The sequence below is a fragment of the Peromyscus californicus genome, unplaced genomic scaffold (assembly GCF_007827085.1).
Source record: "Peromyscus californicus insignis strain IS unplaced genomic scaffold, ASM782708v3 Scaffold_10__1_contigs__length_136768540, whole genome shotgun sequence".
NCBI classification, from domain to species: Eukaryota; Metazoa; Chordata; class Mammalia; order Rodentia; family Cricetidae; genus Peromyscus; species Peromyscus californicus.
The window spans coordinates 29,412,681-29,437,836 of record NW_026294391.1 but is presented as its reverse complement, the minus strand read 5'-3'; the positions used below and the strand labels follow the sequence as shown (position 1 = coordinate 29,437,836).

At 38.4% G+C, this 25,156-nt stretch overlaps 1 protein-coding gene across 1 annotated transcript in view; it reads right to left on the bottom strand.

Annotated features, from left to right (window-relative positions):
• Positions 1–1,069: 1,069 nt before the first annotated feature.
• The window catches only part of LOC128100676 (serine/threonine-protein phosphatase with EF-hands 1-like), a 112,517-nt gene continuing 88,430 nt past the window's right edge, over positions 1,070–25,156 (bottom strand). The window contains exons 11-17 of the mRNA XM_052723207.1: positions 23,155–23,307; positions 19,353–19,538; positions 17,361–17,503; positions 14,396–14,502; positions 8,932–9,095; positions 7,277–7,361; positions 1,070–5,871 (exon numbers count right to left, since the gene is read on the bottom strand). Coding sequence (XP_052579167.1) covers positions 5,672–5,871; positions 7,277–7,361; positions 8,932–9,095; positions 14,396–14,502; positions 17,361–17,503; positions 19,353–19,538; positions 23,155–23,307 — 1,038 coding nt within the window. The 3' untranslated portion in view covers positions 1,070–5,671. The remainder of the gene's footprint in view (positions 5,872–7,276; positions 7,362–8,931; positions 9,096–14,395; positions 14,503–17,360; positions 17,504–19,352; positions 19,539–23,154; positions 23,308–25,156) is intronic.

Here is a 25,156-nt window from a genome sequence, read left to right as displayed (position 1 = left end):
GGAAAGCCCTGTACCAGCTGAGGTCTCTCTTCCTCTTATACATTCACTAACCGCCATCATGGAGCCCTCACTCTGATGGCCTTTTCTAAATCTCCTTACTTACCAGAAGCTCTTTCTCTAGAAATAATTAACATATGAATTTCGAGATTAAGTTTTCAACACATAAACTTGGGGTGCGAGGGGCACATTCAACTGGATCACTATTCAAAAGATAAAAGAGCAGGAACTGCAGCAGCTCCCTGGGCCTTCAGCACCATAGAATAGTAAAAGCAGAATGGAAAGATGATTACCCAAATCCATTTTCAATGCAACACAAAATAAAAACGCTGTGATTGTCCTAAAGTGTATATGAATGCACACATATATGAGGATATAAATGGCTCTATATAATTTATAAGCAGAGAATAAAAATATGGAAAGTCCTAAAGTGAGTTAATATGCCTTCTGTATGTGAGGAAGAATGGATGAGGGCCATGCTAATGCTGGAGAAGGAAAAGTGAAAAGAAAAAAGGTGTGGCCTTGCTTTAAAAAAATATACAATATGATACCATTTATGCAAAAATTGTTACAGAAAATCAGAAGTCCTACCAAGGTTTTAAAATCTGTGGGCCAATAAATGACACACATTATATAATCCAAATGCATTGCATATTATGAACATTTAATCATTGGATAAAATATGAAGTCTAAAGATTATTAACAAACACTAAAAACACAGTGTATTATCAGACTAAAGAATACAAAAACTCTATTTATCATTGCTAGTAATATAGCAACTTGGACAACATGAAAATCCTTTTACTATAATCACCTAGATACACTGAGTAAAATCTCTCATGATTATTTTAAATGTACAACTAGGCTCACAAATAATAAACGCCAACCCCTGGGTGCCAGAAACAAAAGGGAAAAAGAAAAAGCAGAAGAGTGAATGCCTGAGATAACAGGGGGTATTTGTCTCCAGAAGCTAAGGGGTTGGGATTTAATACCCTACACAGGCACAGGAAATGAGGCTTTGGACTCTAGGGGGTAGAGAATTCAACTGAGAACTTCACATAAAGCCAAGACCCTCAAAGAACTAGTTTATTTATGAAAAGATTTAAAAACAAGAGAGACCACAGGGCAACTGGGCTTTGGGTGGGAAAATAATAAAAGCTCTCTGAGAATTTAAAACCACAGGACTACAATTCATACTGCTAAACTCTACCCACATAATTCAGAGACTCCAGACTAAAAAGTTACATAAGAACAGTCCCTTAAGCACTGATACCCCTGGGAACAAGTCAAACAAAGACATGGAAGAAAAGCGCCCACATCCCAAATGTCATGGACTCTTCCAGACATACAGACATGTGAAATAACAACAAAGTGCTACTAATGATGAGTTCACAATGAAAAATGAGAAAGCCCACAAGTGAACAATTCGGACTGATCAAGTGTCTGCACATAGTACAAACACATAAATAGGTCCTCCCCCACAAATACACACAGATCACATAATAAACACATAAAGCAACAGAAGAATAGAGAAGAATAAATCAAACCCTAAAAATAGAACTCTGTGAGTGGGGAAGATAGAAAAAAATAGAATAATAACAATACCAAAAACTCACATGGTATATCTTGAAATAATTTTTTTTGAGATTATAATTACATCATTTCTCCCCTTCCCTTTCTTCTTTCCAAACCCTCTCAGGTACTCCTCCTCAGCATAAATCTCTTTTAAAGATTATAGAAATGACAAAATTCTTCATTAAAGTAGATAAACAAATTCTAAAATGACTGGAAAATATGTCATGTTTATGAGCAGGAAGAGTCAGTACAGTAAAGGCTAATTTATAAATGATGCAGTTCCTCTCAAACTCCAATAGCTGATTTCACAAATTTGACAAGCTGATTCTAATATGTGTACAGAGGGCAAAAGGACCAAAAAAAAATTTGAAGAATCCAGGTGAGGGCAGGGTTCATGGTACCAGAAAGCAAGAAAATTATACATTATAAATATATAGTATTCAATACATGAAGCATTTGTAAGAAAATACCTCCACAGATCAGTGGCTGATAACAAGGAGCCTAAAATGAGAGCCACATGCATGTAGGATCCTACCATATGACAGAAGTGTCATTATACATGAGTAAAAACAAACGAATTATTCAATAAATACCCCTAAGTAATTCACAGCAAATTGAGTGGATAGATGCCCTTGAGAAGCAAAATTTAAAAAAGGAGAAAATTGTTGGAGAACCCACTTGATTCTCATTATTCATAGTATTTTGGATCTATATATTGTAAGTGAACACTAGATTAGCAAATACTGAACGAATGCTCCTAGGGGAAATATAGGGTTGGGTTCCTGTCAGGCTTTGGCCACCATTTCTATGAACTGATCAATATATACCTTGTTTTACAAGTATTTCTCTTTAAATATAATTCATTTACTGTGTGTTGTCAATTCATTAACACTAAATTCATGCCAACAGTACTATCACACATGCTTGAATTAGTTTTATTTAACACATGTATTTTCTCCATAAGGTACCGCACAGCTTTCTTACACTTAAGGAATACTAGGCAACACTTCACTACTAGCTTGGGAGCCATTTTCAATAGCAAACTCTCTAAGACACACACACACACACACACACACACACACACACACACACACCCCTACATGAAAAGCGTGATGTGTAAGTTTATCTCTAGAAGGACACTTGGTTATGATCTGAAAGCTTAAATAGGAAGGCAGAGTGTCATCTTGTTTCACCTCAACTGGAACCATGCATTTGACTGTTTTTTTTCACCACCTTTGCACATGATGATTGCACATATTAATTTTGGAAATAAGTTTTAGCAAGCAGGAAAATTGGTAAGTATGAGCTCTGAGCATGAAGATCAATTACACCTATCTGGTTTTTCTAGGGTTCCAGAAACAACTCTGAAAATAAATAACCAAATGATATTCACAAAATAACAAAAACGGTCATCTGAGCCTGCCTGAGGCTTTCTTTAGACATTTCTCAAACTCTGCATTATCAGTCAGTTTTAATATAAGAGGAAAGGAGTTTTGTACACTTTTTTTTTATAGTTGTGATATGTTTTGTACAGTTTTAATATGAGATAAGAGGAAAGGAGTTGAAAACCTCAGTTTTTATTTTTTCCATAGCTGCTGTCCAGCCCATTATGGATGGCACCATTCCCTAGACAGAGGACTCTGAGCTATATGAGACAGGAGAAGGCTATGTGAAGACTAGCACACGCAAGCAAGGGTGTGTATATTCTCTCTTGCTCTTGACTGCAATGTGATGTGACTGGCTGTTTGACTTCCTGCCTTCACTTCCCTGAAAAGATGGGCTAGGACCTGGAATTTTAAGCCAAATAAACCCTTTCCTCCTCTGTGATTCTTTCAGTAAGGGTATTTTATCTCAGCAACCAAAATGTTTTCATGTAGCAGTTATTGTTGTTGTTGTTGTTGTTAAAATTTAGCATAGCGTTACAGAATTCTTGTGAACTTTTTAAAGTTTTATGATAAATCTATAGTTATATTCCTTTTTAGTCTCTGTTAGTATGGCTAGCTTTTTATAGTTATATCCCTTTTTAGTCTCCATTAATATAGCTAGCTTTTTACTTTTTTATCAGTACTGGAGCTCAAACCTAGGGCCTTGTGCCTATTTATTTTGAATTTAATTTCATTAGAATCATAGAATATAATGTTTCTCATTGATTAGTAATTGTGGTCTATTTTGATAAATGTTCCTGTGTGCTTAAAATGTGTATTATTTAGAGTTGATTTTAAAAATCATGTTTCAAAAACTGATTTTAGTCCCATAAACGTGTTTGCACATGCACATATCTATATAGAATATACATATACATTCATACACATTCACATGACACATCAGGTTAATTAGTTAGGCTGTCCAATCTTCCATACATTCATTTTATATTTCCATAACAAATTATATATGTGAAAAGATATATCACAAAGCTTCCTCTATCAATTTAGCCTAGCACTTATGCAAATTTCTGCATTCATTTGAAAGCTTTGCTATTAGATGCACATACATCTAAAATTACTTTTTCTTCCTGGTGAATTATTCTTTTTAGCATTTAGTAATGATCCTTAAGTCCTCAACAGGGTTCTTTGTATTGTGGACTGAAGTTCCCATGGGGGAGGGGAAAAAGAGCTGCACCTGTGATAAAGATTATACAAGGCCAAATGACTTCATTTTATGATTGTGGAAAATTCAAATGTTTCAGTCCAAGTCAAATTATTTGGGGCTGTTTTCAGTCCCTTTAAAAGCCATGCATTGCCCATTCCTAAGTTTGACAGAAGCCATGAATTTGAGAGAGAGCAGGGGAGGGGGGCATATATGGGAGAGGTTGCAGGGAGGAAAGGGAAGGGGAAACAGGATGTAATTACATTTTAATAAAAAAAAATGAAAAAAAACAGTTTATATGTATTTTTAACAAGCCACTAGCTTCCATCAATCCATTCTAATAGTGTCATCAATAGTGTGTGAGGCCTATGACGGAGAATTCCACACTTTGCTATAACCCTCATAGCCGATGTTTCCACCAATGTATTGTGTTTTGATATATGACTTTCTTTTTTCTTTCACTGTAAAACTTTATGAAACTGTTGGTATGTTACAACATAGAATTGGAGGTAAAATAGGTTTCTGGGCATGGCCATACATAGTTAAATAAATTATCACTTATTCTTTGAGATGAAAGTTGTGTTTTTACATCAATAGCATTAAAACCTATTTTGTCTCATGCTAGTATTACCATGATTTCAATTATACCGTTTTCCTGCCCCTGAGGATTTCTTTTGCTTTTCTATAAGATTAGATATTCATTTCAAAAGATATGGTACAGTTCATCCATTATTTCTGATATATGTAGCAGGCAGGCTTGTATGATCTGGATTGTTTCTTGATCTTGAGTTCTAAAGCTTTAAAAATAATGAAATATAGCCTCACCCTTAGACAGAAATAAATTGTTTGATATACAATCAGAACAGCAGAATAAGTTGTATAGTGTATATAACCAGGGCCCTGTCTTATCATCAGTTGTTGTCAGACCATATTAATTATAGGACTCAATCTGAACATACTGACTTTATATTTCCAGCAAACATGAAAAATAGAGGTACTATTGCTCTCAGTCTTTCTCAGATTCTTATATGGCCCTCATCCCTGAAGGTAGTCCCCCACTGAAGATGGCTGGTTATGGAATCTCCAAAAATGATTACAGTTTGATGATGGAAATACTTTATTTCAATAATAGTTTAGCACTCCTCTCCTCCTCAGCCACTCATAGATATTACACCTAGTGCTGTTCTCTCCTGCTATGCGGGTTCTTCAGGATGCTTCCAAATTGCTCTAGCCTCCTGATTAGGTATCATCGGAGACCAGCACTAAGCTCAAGCCTAGTTTATCACTGGCAATGTATGGATCCCAACACTGGAAGTATATTTCATCACTGATATTTAACCTAGTCTTACCAATAATGATTTGCTAAGGGCTACTGACACTCACACTGTGCATCTGCCTATGGTGTGACTAAGGCTCTACTTTTCTCTACTATAATGGATTTTAAGGGCCCTGGTTAAGACTGGAAGTTGGGGTCAGCTGTTTCCAAGGAGGCTGGGAGAAGTTTTTGTTCATCTTAAGCAGGATGGCTGTCTGGCTTCTCATATTTATGTACTACATAGAAAGCCTTTAAAAACTCATTGAAGTCTATGCTTCCATCTTTGTTGAAGTCCATTGTGTTGGCAAGCTCATCAATTTGGGAATCATCAATATGAACATTGTAGTGAGTATTGAAAAGTTTCCACATGGTCCGGAATTCATCCATAGAGATCATACCTAAAAGGAAACAGGAGAAGGTTAAGTGCCAATGTTAAGACCCCCCTGAAAGAGTAGGGGGAAAGCCACACTGACTGAACAGTCCTAATTGCAAGTTCACTAATATGCCTGAGACTCAAAACACTGAAGGAAACAGAAGAATAAGATCATACATACAAGAAACAGTATGCCACTTGCAACTACCAAGGATCCTGGGAATATTCTAATGCCAAAAAGAGTAACAGGTGAAGAAATAGTGAGCAGATGTGGACAAAAGTGGTGTAGAAATTATAAGAACTAAAATCCCAGGGTGCAGGACACAGAAGAATGTCAGAATAGAGAGCAACATTAAAACAGGAGAAAGTATCCTGAGAGTCAATAAGATGGTGGTGGTGGTGGTGGTGGTAGTGGTGGTGGTGGTGGTGGTGGTGGTGTGTGTGTGTGTGTGTGTGTGTGTGTGTGTGTGTGTGTGTGTGTGCACAGCCCAAGCCATATTGCACATGCTGAAGTCAGAGGACAACTTGAGAGATGAGTCTTGGGGATTGAATTCAGATCATCATGGTCAGCAGCAAGCACCTTTGTCCGATGAGTCATCTCATAAACCCACTGTTACTGTTTTTATATGCAATAATCTACTTTCATGGATAACTATTGATACTTTTTCATACTCAAATGTCTCTGCACAGAGGTTGGGGTGGTGGCAGGGTGCTGAGGATGATACCCAGAGCCTCATACACAACAGGCAATCTCTCTACGACTGAGCTATCTTCCCAGTCCTGCATCTTTTTTTTTTTTTTTTTTTTTTTTTTTTTTTTTTTTTTTTTTTGGTTTTTCGAGACAGGGTTTCTCTGTGTAGCTTTGCGCCTTTCCTGGATCTCGCTTTGTAGAGCAGGCTGGCCTCGAACTCACAGAGATCCGCCTGGCTCTGCCTCCCGAGTGCTGGGATTAAAGGCGTGCGCCACCACCGCCCGGCCCAGTCCTGCATCTTTAAGTTAGAAAATCAGTAATTATATATCAAAGCTAAATCAAAACTGATTTTCCAATCCCTTGAACAAAATTAGAACTCTTTTTCATATTAGCTAAGATACTAAAGCAGAAAGTGAATTATCCTTAATTGGTTCTCAGCCTTGTGGCTAAGATCAAGGGAGAGTGAGTTGTCTTTCTCATCTCTGCTGGTGGTTTATAGAAAGGAGCTATTCCAGTGAGACCAGTGACTTCAAAGGCTTCTGTAGAACGCTATGGTCTCCAGTACAGAATTTGTGGCCAAGCTAAATTACTAATGATCTTAAACACTAGTTTATCTTTTCTCTTCATGTCTCCCCAAGTTTGGATGAAGAATGAAATTGGTGAAAACTGAGTCCTGAGTTCAAGGAAAAAAACTAGCTTTTGCTTTGTATTACTCCTGAACCAATCAGCGTTCACTTACCTGAGTGATCAGTGTCGATGACATTAAATATGATTTTCAGGTCAGATCGGTATCTGTACACAGTTTCAATTAGACTAGATTTCATCTAGAATAAAGATTTTTTTAGGTGTTAAAGTACTAAGGATTAATAATACAGAATAATTTCAGCAAATGTAACGAATACAAAATAATCTCACAAATTCTTTTTCCTTTCTTTTTATCTTTTTATGGTGCTAAGGGATAAACCCAGGGCCCCATAAGCATGCTGGGCAAGTGCTTTACCACTGAACTAGGTCTTAAGATCATGGACTCATATACGAGAAGGCAAGCCATCACTTGGCCTAACCACTTTGAGTTAGATTAAAGATTTTCTCATGTGCTCTACTGGGACAAAGAGTCAACACAACAGCACTTGCAAATCTACAGAAAGGTCTTCAGGGATTGTTCAATTTCATCTTCTATGGTCTTTTTCTATTAAGAACATTTTTTATTCATTTTACATACCAATCACAGATCCCCCTCTTCCCTTCTCCAACTCCTCCAGCCTTCCCCGCCCCCCACACACAATTCACCCCCCATTCCCTCCTACAAGAAGGTAAGGCATCCCATGGGGAGTCAGCAGAGCCTGATACATTCAGTAGAGGCAGGTCCAAGCCCCTGCCCCTGCCTCAAGGCTGTGCAAGGTGTCTCTCACCATAGCTAGTGGGCTCCAAAAAGCCAGCTCATGCACCAGGGATGGATCCTGATCCTACTGCCAGGGGGCCTCTTAAGTAGATCAAGCTACACAACTGTCTCGCTATGCAGAGGGCCTAGTCCAGTCCCATGCAGGCTCCACAGCTATTGATCTAAATTTCATGAGTTCCTACTAGTTTGGTTTGGTTGTCTCTGTAGGTTTTCCCATGATCTTGATGCCCCTTGCTCATAGAATTCCTCATCTTCTATGGTCTTAAAGAATAGGGACAGAAAACAAAGAAGTAAAGCAACTTTCCCAGAGGTAAGGTAGCTACTGAGTGCTATATGGATTGTAGCCCCTCTGTGCTGAAGCCTATGATCTGACTCATTGTGGTAAACTGTCTCTACCATCCAAAGCCTTCTTCCTATGGATAGTTTCCCACCTGGCCTACATGATTCTCTCTGTTCTTCCCGTCTTCCCTGCAAATGATCACCCAAGTCTTCCTTCCCATTCACTGTGTTATAACTAATCGCTGATGAATTGCTCACTAGTTAGATGGAATCTGATCAGTGTTCATGTGGTATTGTCATTTTAATAAGATATTTTATATCTTTTAATACTTTAGGGGATATTCTAGGACATGTCAGCAAGTCTGTACATGTATGTTGAGTATGTGAGCGTATTTTTTATGAGAGACTGTTGTTACATTGTTATATCTGCCCATTTGCTGGACAGTACTTGAAACTAAGAATGTCAGATTTGATGTAGATTTGCTTACAAAGATTTTGCTTTTTTATTTTGTCTGTTCTATAGAGCATGCACACATTTCCCAACCTCCTCACCATGTTCCTGGGAGATTCCCTTTTGGCCTTTCTTGAAACTGTCATTCCCATTCATTAGATAATTCCACCCTCAACTTTTGAAAGCATTATGTTGCTTAGAGGTTATCCAAAGGGTATTTTGAGGGAACCCGATTTTTAGCTGGAACTAATATGTCACTCACCTCTTTCACAGGCTTTTCAATGTGGACATCCTGGAAGCTGGACATGTAGTCAACATTTCCATCACTGTCGATGTTTACCAGGTGTGACCTCAGAGATCTCCATGGTAAGTTCAGCCCCAAAATGCTCTCCATAGAAAAAGCCCACTGGGCCAATGAAATCTTCCCTAACAGCAACAACAAAAACCCATATGATTGGTGTATAATTTGACAAAATAAAGGTGCATGCTCTCTTGCAGAGCTAGTGGCAGCCTGCGGTTTTGAGGCCTGAGGGCCCCCTGCTCTCCTTCATGATCTATCTGACCAGGCTCTAGAGCCTTGAGGGAACAATAAGTAAAGAAAGTTTTTGTTCGGTAAATCTTACTGTCACATGAAAGAAATTCCATTTGTAGCTGGGCACTTGGGAGGCAGAGGCAGGTGGACCTCTGTAAGTTCAAGGCCAGCCTGGTCTATAGAGCAAGTTCCAGGACAGCCAAGGCTACACAGAGAAACTCTGTTTCAAAAAACCAAATAAACAAATAATAAGTAGAAAAAAGAAAAGACCTTTTTCCCTTTATCTAATACACAAAGTAAGGTATTACAGAGGATTTGAAAATACAGAAAAAAGACTTACTTTCATTTTTAATATTTTAGCATATCATTCATGTATTTTTCCCAACTAATGTTTTTTGGTTTAATATTATATTGTAATTTGTCAAACCACAGATATTTTTATTTTTCTGATTATTGAAGATATATTTTCATTTGAAGCAACTTTTTGTTGGGGATCAAACCTAGTATATATAATAGGCAAGCACTCTACCACCAAACTATATTGCCAAACCTTGGCTTTTGAGACAGAGTCTCAATATATAACTCAGGCTAGTCTTGAACTCACTATATAGCCCAGGCTGGCCTCAAACTTACAATCTTCCTTCATCCTTTCCGACAGGTGTGAGTCACCATGCCCAGCACTTAAATGATTTTAAATAATCACTTTTATTATTTCTAGTCTTCCTACTAAGTATATCATTTTTTTTCCTTTTTTTTTTAAATTTCTTTATTTATTACATATACAGTGTTCCGCCTGCATGTAGGCCTGCAGGCCAGAAGAGGGCACCAGACCTCATTATAGATGGCTGCGAGCCACCATGTGGTTGCTGGGAATTGAACTCAGGACCTCTGGAAGAGCAGTCAGTGCTCTTAACCTCTGAGCCATCTCTCCAGTCCCAAGTATATCAATTTTTATGCATAAATACGTATATATAGTTTGTCTTTCACTATTAGACTTATTTTATGTGACTGAATGTTTTGCCTGCATGTATGTCTGGGCACCATATGTGAACAGTGCCCACACCTTGAATACAATATGTAGCTGAAGCTGACACTGAATTCTTTATCTTCCTGCCTCCACCTCCCCAGTGCTAGAATTACAGGCATGAACCACCACATTCAACATTGATTCTTACTTGTCTAAATGCTTTTACAAACCATGAAACCAGGTCTCAGGATGGAGCTCAGTTGGTAGACTGCTTGTCTAGCATGCACAGAGCCCTGGGTTTGATCGCCAGTACCACATATATTTGGCATGGTGGCCTAAATCTATAATCTCAGCACATAGGAGGTGGAGGCAGGAGGATCAAAAGTTCAGGTATTCATCCTCAGCTACATATGGGTTTTGAGGCCAGATTGTTGTAGAGACTTGTCTCAAAAATTTCCAAATAAAACTAAACCATAAAACAGAGTAAAATATATCAAATAATTATTTTTAAGTGAATTATAGGATATCTTTATTAAAATATCAAATTACACTGACTGGGTTTTGAATGACAAAACAACTTGGAATTCCCAGTATTCATAGCAAAAGCCAAATTTGGTTGTGATATTCTAATATTTGACTATTTCATTTATGTTTTTTTCATATACATTTATCAATAAGATCAGCCCTCTTGCAGGCCACAAGAATATATTATAGAGATTCAGCTTTGTATTAAAGCTATACTTTGATGGACCAAGGGTCCGTCAAATGGGAAGCCACTTATCATGGAATATTTGATGTTATACAGCTTTAATATTCAGCTGTGCCTTGCTATGAATTTCTTGTGGGCCTGTATACCACTAGATCATTTGGCAAACAGTTCTGCTTCTCAGACCTGCTGACTCTAGGTAACTAACTCCACCACTGAGCCTAGGAGACGAGCAGGCTGTAGATACATAGCTTTGCTTCTTGTGCATCCCTTGCCTTCAGACCTAGTGGCTTTCCAGAGCAATTGATTGAGAACAAAGGAGGTTTTTGCATAACCAGGTGCAGTAAGGACTGGAGTGGAATTCCAGAGGCAGACACAGAACTGCATGGCCAGAGAAAAGAGAGGAAGACAGAGATTCTGTAGAGAGTAAGGCAGATCTCTTGTAGAGTTTATCAGGGCCAGGGGTAAGGAGCCAGGAAGGATAGATGGAGGAAGAAGGAACAGACGAGGAAGATGAGGGCTTAGTTATTACCAGGGCTTTGAGGGGACAGAAAAAGTAGGTACAAAGAGGAACTGAGACTCAGGATGGAACTGAAGCTGTATAGATAGAGTTTTGTCATAAAGGAATAAAGTAAATGGACAAAAGAGCGTAGTGTATATAGATTCCTTTCCCTCAGATACCCCACACCTGATGTAGGTCTTCCCCAAGACTCTGGGAGGAATTTTCTCAGGGCTGGAACTTGGGAAATTTCCATTACAATCCTTAATTGTCCTTCTCCATATTCTTGTTAGGTTTAAGCACAAAGGTTAGACTGACCTCCTAAAATATTCTGTCCTTAGTCTCTATAAAAGGTGGTGTAAGAGTTTTCTTCAGTGCTTGCTGTCATGCTGAATGAAGCTGTCTGAAATCAGGGATTTTTTTATAGACACTTCCAAATTTTATGATTCAGTTTCTTTAACAGCTACAGAATCATTAAGACTTTTGATTTATTTCTGTCTCAGTTTAGAATGTGTGTATAGATGTATATATTTTAGGAATATGTCCATTTGATGTAAAGTTCTAATTCATTGCTAGACAAATTTTCATAATGTATCTTATGATCTTAATGATTATAAATTCTATAATAACACCTCTTTCTATCTTACTATTGCTTAATTGTACTTGAACGTGTGTTCTCTGTGTGCTCGCTTGCTCTTCTCTTTCTTCATTTTATCAAGTTTTCCAGTTTCTTCAAAGAACTATTTTCTTATTAGTTGATAACAGTTTCATTTTTTAAAATACATGCATTCAAAGTGACCAATGTTTCTCTAATTTGTATTCTGTAAACTTTACATGGTGAATTTCCAATATCATTCAGTTTGAGTATTTTAAGTTCTACTGTGATTTCTTCTTCGATTCAAGGATTATTCAAAAGTCATTTCTCATTTCCAAAAGTATGTACGTGTGCGTGCACGCACGCACGTAGGTGTGTATTTTGTTATATATCACAAGCTAGCACCGAACTCGTGATTCCCTTGCCTCTGCCTTGAGTGTTGGGATTATAGGCATGTGCCACCAAAAGGGATTTTTATGGTTAGATTATATTGAGCTGTACCACTGCTCACTATGTCAGGGTATTATCTTTGGTCTGTCTCCTTTAGTTACTGAGGGAGGAGTATTAAAATCTCCCACTATGATGGCAGATTTTTCTACTTCTGCTCATTGCTCTCTCAGTTTTGTTTTACATATTTTGAGGCTATATCAGTAGGAACATAAACACGTAGAACAAATTTGACTGGCAAATTAAGTGTTTGCTATCTTGAAGTGTCCCTTTTCATGTCTACTAACATATATTTCCTCAGAGTCTACTTTGTTTGCTATTAAGAGTAGTTCCAGCTGTGTTTCTGTTAATGTTTTCATGCTATTTTTCTAAATATAACTTCCAATCTTTGTATATATGATCCACTATCTACTGGCTTTTTTTTTTCTCAGTTGCTGATTAGCCTATCAGTCTAACTGCTGTGTCTTTGTAGCAATGTGTTTCCTCTCTGCCTGGATTTGAATGTCCTCTCCCCTATTGGTGCTTTGCAGCTTCATTACAAGTGAATGCAAGTGCAGATCTAATTGTATTTATCGTGTTTGAGAATCATTGTTCCTCTTTCTCTCTAGGAGTCTGTCATCCATCCTGGAAGAGCTGCAGGCATTATCATGGTGACTATAGCTTGCCTTCCCTTCAGTCTCCATAGTCTTCCTTTCTGGTACCCTGATATATGTTAGACTTTGATCCTGACTAAATATTTGTTAAACCTTCACATTTTGTTGTCCATAACAATTTTTTGAGAGAGGGTGTAACTACATAGCTCAGGCTAGCCTTGGGGTTACTGTGCAGTTTAGGCTAGCTTTGAAGTTCAGATCTCTCAGTCTAATTCTTGAGGCTAATCTTCTCTTTTACACATTCATAATGAACACTCTCTTTCTCACTCTCCAGGGTTTTGTTTTGGTTTTGAGACAAGGTCTCGCATAGTTCAGCTGGCTCAAATTCCTGACTTCCTGCCACGGCCTCCCAAGTGCTGGCATTACAGGTATGCAGCACCAGCTCCGTTTTCCTTTATTTTAATAAACACAGTGTTATAAGTATTTGCTGCTTCTTCAAACCATATCATATTTCAAATCTTTCAAACACATATCCGTGGTTCTCCTTTGTTCCTTTCTTAGACATTTTATATTTTGTATATGACAACTCCAACAGCTGATTCCCTTGGGGAACTAGCTCTGTTATTTGCTGGGTTTTGTTGTTGACTCTTAGTCATCATAGCTCACCTCATCTGTTTAATAGTCAGTCCTTAATTGCACGCTCACACTAATTGATGTTAACCTCTGAATATACTAGTGGCTACAATTAAGGATATTTTCCTCGAAGATGCAGTTGGGAACATTATTTAGCCACTTTGAAGGTACAGAAATTCAAAATTCACCTTTTCTCTCTTCCTACCATCCTGGAATTTGGTGTCAGGATGGTTGCTAGAGCAACATCAGCCTTCATGCCAGCACAGTCTAGCCTTTGGTGCTTACTCATCGCGTCATGCTTGCCATTCAAATCATCTTTTTGTTATGACTGTTGTTTTTCAAAGACAAGATCTCTCTGTGTAGCCCAAGCTGGCCTCATACTCATAATTCTCCTGCTTCAGCCTCAGTGTGGGAATCACAGCCATGTGCCTCTATAGCCGGCTCGACTAATCATTCAGAAGAATGGCAGTCATGAGCCTAAGACACCGGAAGCTGACAAACACATTACAATTCTGCATCCTCCAGAATCTGTTTCTTCACAGGCAACCAAAAGAGAAGTCTAATTCAGGGCTGTTAGTCTCTGCAGTTCAAAGAAGCTTACTGTAAAGGAGATACGTAGTGATATTTTTTAGTGATTAATGGATTCTTTATTTTCTATCATTCCTTTCTAGCAACAAAGAAGAACTAAAGTCTCATTGAAGAAAGCCTACTCTGCATATAGGCAAATATGTTGAGAAATGATAAATAATTTTACCTGATCTACTATAGTCACGGAGCTGGAAAGCATTGATGAGATCAGTTTTTCGTGAAAGCATTCTTTCTTTTAATATCTTGAAGGCATTGAATTCCATAGCATTTACCCTGTGTTAAGAGAACAGTATTTCAGTGAAACTTACATAAATCATCTGTTCTACTTAATTTTAATGTGCTATGTTATCACATACCAGTTTCCACTTTAAATAAATTGTCTATGTTTACATATACTATGCTGCTAGATAGTAAATGTAACATATTGTGTGTGCATTTTCGAGATCTGTTAGACATTTGAAACATTACTATTATTATTGTTATTATTTGTATATTGTTCCTTTTTCACTTCTTAGACATTTTATATTTTGTATTTGACAATTGGATGTGGTGATGGGGTTGTGTGCAGTATATATGTGCAGATCAGAGGACAACTTTATGGAGCTGGTTCTCCTCTTGTCCCTTTATGGATGTTCCAGGGCTCAAACACAAGGCACTAGGCTTGCACAGTAAGTGCTTTTACCTGCTTAGCCATCTTGATGATTTGAAAATTCTCTTTTAAAACAGAGCTTAAACTAGCCTACAATCCAAAATCCTCCTGCCTCTGACTCCCGGGTGGTGGGATTACATTTATGTACAGGCATGCTCAGCCATTTTGTTAATTTTTATTTTGCATTGTGTTTATGATCCAGTTTCACATTCTCACAGGGTCAGCAATTACCACAGCCACAAATAGTATTTTCCTGGATTTTTTTTTAAGATTACAGACCTTACAGAGTTTTCTGGAATTTGAAAGATTCATATAAGCCGGGCGGTGGTGGCGCACGCCTTTAATCCCAGCACTCGGGAGGCAGAGCCAGGCGGATCTCTGTGAGTTCGAGGCCAGCCTGGGCTACCAAGTGAGTTCCAGGAAAGGCGCAAAGCTACACAGAGAAATCCTGTCTCGAAAAACCAAAAAAAAAAAAAAAAAAAAAGAAAGAAAGATTCATATAAATAATTATTTGAAAAAAGGAACTTGTTATATGAGATATTTAAATTTACCATTATATTAGTGCTGTGGAGCAATCTTTTTGTACACTGAGAGTATTTGTTGCTCTCATTAGTCTAATAAAGGGCTGAATGGCCAATAGCTGGGCAGGTGGAAGTTAAGCAGGACTTGTGGACAAAAAGAGAGCAGGGGGAAGAGGGAGGGCTGAGTTGCCAGGAGACACAGAGGGAAGTAAGGTAAATATGCTGTGCTGAAAAAGGTACTGCCACATGGCAGAGGGTAGGTAAGAAATATGCATTAATTTAAATGTAAGAGCTAGCTAGTAACAAGCCTGAGCTATCAGACAAGCATTTATAATTAATATTAAGGCTCTGTGCACTTATTGGGGAGCTGGCAGTCTCGATGAAAAACTGCCTACACATTAGTGAGACAAAATGGGTTCTGGCTGTGATAAAAGAAGATATGCACATGAGTAGAATATAACAGGACCTTCAAAAAATAGATCCAAGTATTATGAGAACACATACAGCCAACAGAGATAGTATAATTTAGTAGAAAAGACAATCTTTTGATCGATGCTAGAATACTTAGTTAACTACCTCAACATGAATTTCTACCTCAGGTCATTCATAAAATGAGTTTCAAGGAGGAACAGAAGAAAAGAATAGTCCTGAGACACAGACATCTTCAGTGTTCCTGGAGTATAAATTCTAGGATACAAAATGGATTTTAAAAATCTGAGGCTTCTCTCCAGGACAGTCAGGGCTACACAGAGAAATCCTGTCTCAAAAAAACAAAAAACAACACACAAACAAACAAACAAAAGGTAGTTTTTCAGAAACTGAATGATCCTAATTTTGCCAGGTGGTCGGTCATTGCTGGGTTTATCATTTAGGTTTTGTGAAGGAAGTGATCTGGTTTCATTGTGACTTTTGTTCTCAGGGAAGCAAAGCAGACTCCCCATGTTCTGATAACCTCAGTTCTTCCCTAACTTAAAGCCATGTTGAGGGGCTCCTCTCCCAGTTCCTGGGTCACAGTGAATTAACCCCTGAGGTGGAGCAAACAATGCAGATACAATTTAGAAAGACGTGTGCTAAGTTCTGTCTGTTGAGAAAACTGTCCACCTATGGAAAGTCGCCTTGACACAACAGTTCTAGTTTGAGCAGTCATTTGTTTAAGTATGTATGCAAGGTGGCTCCTGGCTGAGTCAACATTGCACTGTGGATACGTATCTGTGTTTACATGCTATTGGACAGGAGGCTCTGTACATAGGAGTGTTGCTCTCAAGCAATATTTGCAAAACATGCCAACTTCTGTATCTGGAAAAAATAATACAGGTTCTTGTTGCTATGTGTCGGTCACATAAAAAAAATCTAAGGCTTCTCAATTTCCTCAAATAAACCGACATTGTATTTGCATATAATTGATGTACAACTTCCTATATACTTTAACTTATAGATTATTTATAATACTTAATTTAATATAAATATTTGGTGTATTGTATTATTTGGGGGATACAATAAGAAAAATGTCTGTACATTTACAGAAAAGACATTTTAAAAATATATTTTCAGTGTGGAGCCCACTAATACAGTGTGGGCTATGAATTAAAAACATAAAATGGCAGATTAAAATATGAATAATAACAGCATATGTAAGTAAATTAAGCAATCAACCAAAAGACAGAGATTATGAGACTCAAATGCGGCTTCAAAATGAAGAGTGTCATGCTAATAGGAGACAAAACAGACATTAGATGAAAACTGTAACTAGAAGCCATAACTGAAAACTAGAATAAAGGGGGCCACTTCTTAATGACAGAAGATAGCGAACCTAACGGCAGAACCGAAAGCTACATGAAGCACAAACTAAAAGAAACAGATAACTCAATAACGATGGCTAGAAACTTCACTGGCTCTTAGTCACTCAAGACTCATTCTACTTGGTCACAAATACAGTCCTTAGTATTTTCAGAGCTATATACCTTTGGTGAAGAGGGCTGAGGCATGATGTACTAGTTACTTGGTACTGGAAAAATTGTGGAGGTGTACCATAACCTACTCTGATGTAAGCTCCTCGGTTGCTGCCTTCTTCATAATAATTAGAAGCAGAAAATACAGTAATAACCTGATTAAAGAAAAAGAGAATCAAGTTCATTAAGTTAATTCTCAAAAGGTCATTCAATAAAAGCCAGAAATAGCTCAAGTCTCAAAAAAAAAAAAACCAAAACACAAACAAACCTCATAATATCTGCAAATTATCTGGGTCTGACATGATTTCATATGATTCCCTTGGAGGAAAGGAAAGTCTTCAATCAGTGTCTCTAGTACTAACTCCTAGCTTTTCATCCAATATCCCCAGGGTATGGACCTGAGTTCCTACACACTATTGTAGTGCCAGACCTTAGAATTCTCTTTAATGTTTAGTTTTATAAATTCTAATTTTCAACGGAGATAAATCCCATATTTTCTTACCTTGTGATGTCTGAGGGTTCAAAAAAAAGTTTGCTTAGAAGCTCATTCCTGTTCTTTTGCACAAAGATGAGTGCTTTAGAGGGCTCAGAGCTGCACAAAACCAATGTTTTAAGAGCAGAGACATAATGGGACTATGACCACCACCTTTGGAAGAAATCAGCCTTGAAGGTATGGTAGGTCGATTATAGAAAGATAATACTTGTTATGAAGAACCATCCCAGGGCAACTGAAGACAAGAACCAGTTTCTTAGTCCTCACCTCTTCTTGCATTATTGACATAACTAAAGAACAAGATACTCCATTTTCATGGCAGTAGTTAAACTGACCACAGTAAGAAACTTGCTAGTGATCACCTCTCAGTGACTTGAAAGAAATTTCAACTTCTTGCTGCGTGTTTTCATTTTACATACCAACCACAGTTTCCCCTCTCTCCCCTTCTCCCACTCCTCCCCACCTCCCCCACATCTGCTCCTCAGAGTGGGTAAGGCCTCCCTTGGAAGAAGAGAGAAAACTACATTGGAACTGCTTTGTAAGGAAAAGTGCTGTCTGTGGAAATTGCCACTGCATATTGTTCGAATTGGCTTGCAATTAGTGAAAAATGAAAAATGAAGTGTGTGTGTGTGTGTGTGTGTGTGTGTGTGTGTGTGTGTGTGTGTGTGTATAACAGAGAAAGAGAAAGGGAGGGGGAGGGAGAGAGTGCATACTTAGTGTTACTGTTATGGTTTAAAGTGATGTATTTGGGTATCAAGTTGGAAAGAGGTATACTTGTGAAGGTTAATTTTATTTGTCAACTTGATCAGATTACTGAAAAGAGAATAATCCATAATTCTGGGTATGTCTGTGAAGGCATTTCCATAGAATATTAATTAAGGAAGGAAGATTTTCCCTGGATGTGGATGGCACCATCACTTAGTGTGGGGTCCTGGACAGAACAAAAAGGGGAAAGGGGGGGAAAGGAAGGTGAACGCCTTTAATCCCAGTATGCAGGAGGCACAGACAGACAGATCTCTGAGTTCAAGGTCGGCCTGATCTACAGAGTAAGTTCCAGAACAACCAGGGCTTCATAGAGAAACCCTGTCTCAAAAAAAGGTGGGGTGAGGAGAATGTCAGCTGAGCATCAGCATCTCTCTACTTCCTGGTCATCTGAGATCTGAGAAGTGGCCTGCCACCAAGTCCTTCTCCATCATGTGACTATACTCTCAAACTGTGAGTCAAAATATAGCCTTCCTTCCTTAGGTTGCTTGTTGTTACTTGGTTATAACAACGAGAAGAGTAATTAATGCAATCACACTTCAGAATTTCTGCTTCTGGGAATAGTAAAGATCGAGAAATAAGCCAAATATTTCTAAGGATAAGAGAGAGCTGAGCCCCTTCCATCTTTGTTTTCTGTTTGGAAGTAGTGAAGATGTTGCATGGCCTTTTAGGTAGTACAATACTGTGTGGAGAAGACCAGGCTTGTGGCAAGGACATCTGTGAGAATTTCAGCCACGATGCTAGCTCACCTTTCCATCATGACAGATTTCATACCCATCGGGTTTACACTCATGAGACCTAATGAGCATCTTCAACTGGTTTCTGCTTAGAATCTTGGAGGTAACGTCTGGTCCAAAATAGCAGCCCCCTCCTCGGCTTGTGTTTGGATAACAGCCTTTTCTTCCTTTAGGGTCACTCCACAGAAGATCAATAATCTTGAAACAATAAAATAAATTAGGCCTCTACTTACAAGTAACAGTCTATCATCTTTTTTCTATTCCAACTTATTTGGCAGAAGTATTAAAGGTATCTGGTGTTACAGACATGAACCACCATGCCTGGGCTAAATTCAGAAGAGAAAGTAGTACCTTCCAGTGAACACATAGTAGGTGTTCTTAATATACTCAAAGAGATTAGATAGATCTCCCACCCATTGGCCCAGATTTTTTGCCCAGTTGAACATAATAAGGAGATCTAATACATGTTCATTAGAAAGTACTACTTTCTCTTCTGAATTTAGCTGGGCATGGTGGTTCGTGTTTTTCCAAGAACCTCCCCCAAAGCTTCTTTTGCTCTTCTGCCCACATAACGACGTCCTCCAATTCAGTAGTACATTCACCCATTGACTGGATTCCACCAGGCATTCTAAGCCCACAATGATTTTTTTTTCAGCTTAATATTTCCTCAGGTGGCTAGAAGAAGCAAATGTAGGTCACACAATACCCAGGACTGAAGACTCAAATTTCTAAGAATGTGTAACACGAATTGCTAAATGGTCTTATCAATTAAAAAAACCTGAGTAAAACCTGAGAAAAACAGAAGAAAGCCAGCCACGTTCTTACCATTTGGAAATCCTTAGCCAAAGAGACCTACTTCCTGTATACCCATGCCTATATGCCTTTCTGTTCTGCCACCTCATTTCCTCTCTTGGCCCAGCTACATCACTTCCTCTTCCTGCCCAGCTCTGTCACTTCCTGTCTGTCTGTACTCAGACGGATCTCTGCCTTCCGAGTGATAGGATTAAAGGCATGTGCTACCATTGCCTGACCTCTGTGTTTACTATAGTGGCTGGCTTTTTCCTCTGATCCTCAGATAAACTTTATTGAGGTACATAGATAAAATATCACCACAACAACGTTTTCACAGAAAATCAGAGGCTGCGGAGTCTCTGATCTACATTGAATACTGAACTCAATTTTTTAAACTACTATTGTATCAAGAACTTAAGAAAGAGTAGTTTAAAAAAAAACAAAACACAAGCCTCATTATCACTAAAGACAGTGACAACCTTGAACAAACCATCTGTGTCTCACTTTGAAAGTCCCTCAATCATGTATCAGGGGTCTAACAGACAATGATTCTAAAAGTCTACTATTTTCCATAGTTTTCTCTGTTGTTCCTATGTGTGCAGAGAATTGAATCCAGGGCCAAATGTAGGCTAGGCCAATGTAATACTTCTGAGCCACACTCCCAGGCCCTCCACATCTACATGTTTCTTTGGAGAAAAAGCATGCAACTGAAATCTATATGTGTGTAGAAGCCAGGTCTACAGCAAGGGTCTTCCTCAACTATTCCCCTCTCTCACTGAACCCATAGCTTAACAATTTAGTTAGACTGACTGGCCAACAAGCTCCAGAGATCCACCTATCTTTGCCTCCCCAGTGCTGGGATTACAGTTGTGGACTACCACAACCAACTTTCATGTCAGTGCTGGGGCAATAAGTTAGGAGCTCATGGTTGCCCACCAAGCACTTTCTGACTGAGCCATCTTGTCAGGTCTCTTCAATTGAAAATCTCTGGTTATTCTAGTAAGTTCAAATCAGGTCTTTAGAAGAGGTCCAGATACTACTGCTCCATTCAACTGGGCTGGGCAACCATTTCTAGGTTTGATATAAAGGGAGACCTAGAGATAAATGAGAGAGGGGACAGAGTGGCAGAAAGAAGAGCAGAAGTGGAAGAACCATTTTGGGATGATCAGTACCTGGTCAGCATTAGAGATACTCTGTACCGGGCTCAGACCAGACAGGGAGTTTCTGATGACTAGTTGATGTGAGAATTAAAATAGCCCAGAATCACTCCAAGCGTCTCCTTCCTTCTCACTGAATTCCAATATTGGCACAACTGTACCCTACACATAAATATAATGTAACACCTTTAAGTTCTGGTGTTTATGACAAAAACACCACTTGCATTTCAAACCTAGTCATCTCTGGCTCTTATACAATGAACTCACATTGTGTGTGTGTGTGTGTGTGTGTGTGTGTGTGTGTGTGTGTGTGTGTGTGTGTGTGTGTGACTTGACCTGTAGTATAATAAAGGAGGAAACGTGAAACATAAGGGGTCATATTTTATTAGGAAAGGATTAAATTTTCAATTCCTACATGAACATAGGTAAAATTTCCTCTGGAAAGCATCTTAACTTATCCTTGAAGTACAGCATACATTATGTTATGCACGTAACCCTATATAGGAATATATAAAAAATATTTTGTGTATATGATACTCGATGAATATTCCATGATAAAGTATATGAAAGTAAACTCTCAAAGCATCTTCTTTTCTTTTTTTCTTCCTTTTTACCACTACTACCAATACTCAAAATTTACATAAATTAAATATACATATGAGGGGAGCATGGAGGTATACCTTATAGGGAGGTAGAGGCAGAAGGATTACAAATTCCAGGCCAACCTGGGCTATGCAGCAAGTCCCTGTCTCAAAAAACTAAAGACTAACATATATATTGTAATATTAGAGTATTAGAGTGCCTACCTAGCCTACACGAAGCTTGTGTTCAATCTCTAGTACTATAAAAAAATACAAGTAACATTATATGGACTGACTAGGATGTATACAATATTTAGGTCATAGATAGATATAGATATATGCAACAACAATTAAAGCAGTGGTTCTCCACCTGGGGGTCATGATCCCATTGGAGGGCTGAACAACTCTTTCACAGAGGTCTCCTAAGACCATTGGAAAACACAGATATTTACATTACAGTTCATAACAATGGCAAAATTATAGTTATGAAGTAGCAATAAAAATAATGTTATGGTTGAGCGTCACCACAACGTGAGGAACTGTATTAAAGGGTCGCAGCAGTAGGAAGGTTGAGAACCACTGAATTAAAGGAAAAGAAGTCATGACTTTAAATGAAAGCAATGGGTCCATGGGAGGAGTTTGAGGGAGGAAAGGGAAGGGGGAAATGATGTTATTATAATCTTTAAAAAATTTAAATCATTTAAAAATACATATTGCTGGAACTCCATTGAGAGAGAGTACCAGCCAAGGGGCTTCTTCTTCAGTAGTTATTTATGTTACCTTGGGTAAATCACTTTACTCACTTGAGTCTTATTAACAAAACAAATAAGTATCTATTATTCATTTTTCATTGACTTAAAATCACAAGGGCTAACAGTTTTAAGAAATGAGTTTCTCTTTCAGAATTCATTCCATGAGTTCTAGATTTCTTTTTTTTTTTTTTTTTTTTTTGGTTTTTCGAGACAGGGTTTCTCTGTGTAGTTTTGGTGCCTTTCCTGGAACTCACTTGGTAGCCCAGGCTGGCCTTGAACTCACAGAGATCCGACTGGCTCTGCCTCCCGAGCGCTGGGATTAAAGGCGTGCGCCACCACCGCCCGGCTCTAAATTTCTTTTTTCAGCCTAGAAATATACTTGATTATATGTAAAACATTGAGATGGATTTAGAGAAGATGATCTATTGTGCTTACAAAGGTAAAGTCATTTTAACCTGTATTTTGTAAAGGACAACATCATCACTACTGATGAGCTGATGTTACCACTCTGGTAAATGTTTTGGTTACCTACTTGTTCCCATTCCTGCTTTGTTAGCTGTTCCAAAGAGGATTTCTCTAATTCAGCCTTCCTGGGTACACCAGTGATCGAACCTGCTTTATTTCTCTTTAAGTCAATGGCATGTTCTCGATTTATAGACATTGGTGGCATCAACACAGATCTCATCTGTAAAACATAGAGTCATACTTTAGTTAAATACCGTATGCAGGGACTTCAGTTTTGGTTGGAAATCTGTCTATACCATGCATCAACTCTGAAAAGCCATGCCGTTTCCTTTTTCATCTCACTCATCTCATATGCATTGTTAATTTACTAACATCTGTAAGGTGGGCCTATTAAAATGAAAAACTAAAACAAAAAAAAGATAAAGAAAAAGTTTTCAAAAATACAACATGATAAGCTCACTTGATTGTCTTACATAATCTGAGATTGGAATTTTGTTCTTGTCTCTTCTAAGCATTATACTTTCATTCAAAGAAATTAAAATGTTTTTATACTTATTTATTTGTGTGTGTATGTGTGTGTGTGTGTGTGTGTGTGTGTGTGTGTGTGTGTGTGTGCGCGCGAGTGCACGCCACACTCCACAGCACATAATGGAGGTCAGAGGACAACTTGTAGGGGTTGGTTCTCTCTTTCTACCATGTAAATTCCAAGGATTGAGCTTGAGCTCAGGTGGTTAGGCTTGGGGACAAGCACGTTTACCCGTGGAGCTATTTTACTGGCCCACAAAAAGCAACTTTAAATAATACTTCTGTTACACTGGTGGCCATGGTTCAGTGATGGACAACTCTCCATGGCAGATACTTAGCTTCTCCAATAAACCATGGTATGAAATTCTATTTTTATTTTTCAAAACTAAAACTAAGGCTTATTCTAAAACGTCCTCATAAAGTTGGTTAGAAACAATCTCAGCTACTAATTACTAGTCTATTGCCTACCTTGCCTTCCCCAAGCAAATGATCTTAGGTCTTAGGCAGAAAAGAATATTCTGGGTAGACCTTCCAGCATTATGTCCACATAATTTTCTGATTAGCTCATTAGGCGAGGCCACATGGTCACTTAAGAACATGGAGCTCTGCAGTTTTCAAAGCTATTTAGGATTGGGATACTTTCCCTAGACCCCCATAAGGCACCACGCCACCATTTTCTCTTAGGAGTCCTACTAACCATCTTTCTCTATACTCCTGCTTGGAAATTTGAAGACTACTAAACCAGAGCCTTTGTCTTACAGAATCTGATTTCTTGGCATTGACCCCTACTCTGCTCGCCTTACAAAAGGCCCTTAATGAACTAGAATGGAGGCTGCCATCAGGCTAAATCACCTAGAAGTTTTTATTCTGTATTTTTGACATCTTGAGGCCTTACTCATGGTGGAGACTGCCCCTCTCAGGGTATCACCATAGACCAGGGAAAGGACTTTTAAGAAAATTCCTATCCACTTTTATTTTGTCCTGCTTTGGTCTTAAATGTCTAAAGAAATATTCAACAAATAAGACATACTTATTACATCTCAGGTACTGGAGTTTTGCCAGGGTTGGAGAAGCATGAGAATATAGTAAGAAAATAATATCACCATTCCCTACTTGAATTTGGTAACTTATGAAAGACATGTATAAAGGCCTAGAGAGTGCAGAAAGGGAACCTATCCAGCCTAGAGGTTATAGTAAGGTTAAAGTGAAAGGCCAATGAGAAGATGGTAATTTTATCACTCACATGTGTACTAAAGTAGGAAGGCTCCCAAACCTCAAGGTGCAACTGAGATCCCATTCTGTCTCTATCAGATCAATACCAGCTTCAGCCCCACCTTTCCCAGAGTGACTGGATCTTTATTATGGGTCTTTAAAGATACTGGCTAAAGTTTCCCATTTGGACCATATACCATCCTCTGTTCTATAGCTACTATTGATCTTCCTGCCCTCTGGCACCTGGTTAATTTCTAGGCTTGGGGCTTCAGCTTGGCTCTGGTAAAGGAGGAAGATCTGGTAAAGGCTCTAGTTGTGTGTAAGGTACAGCC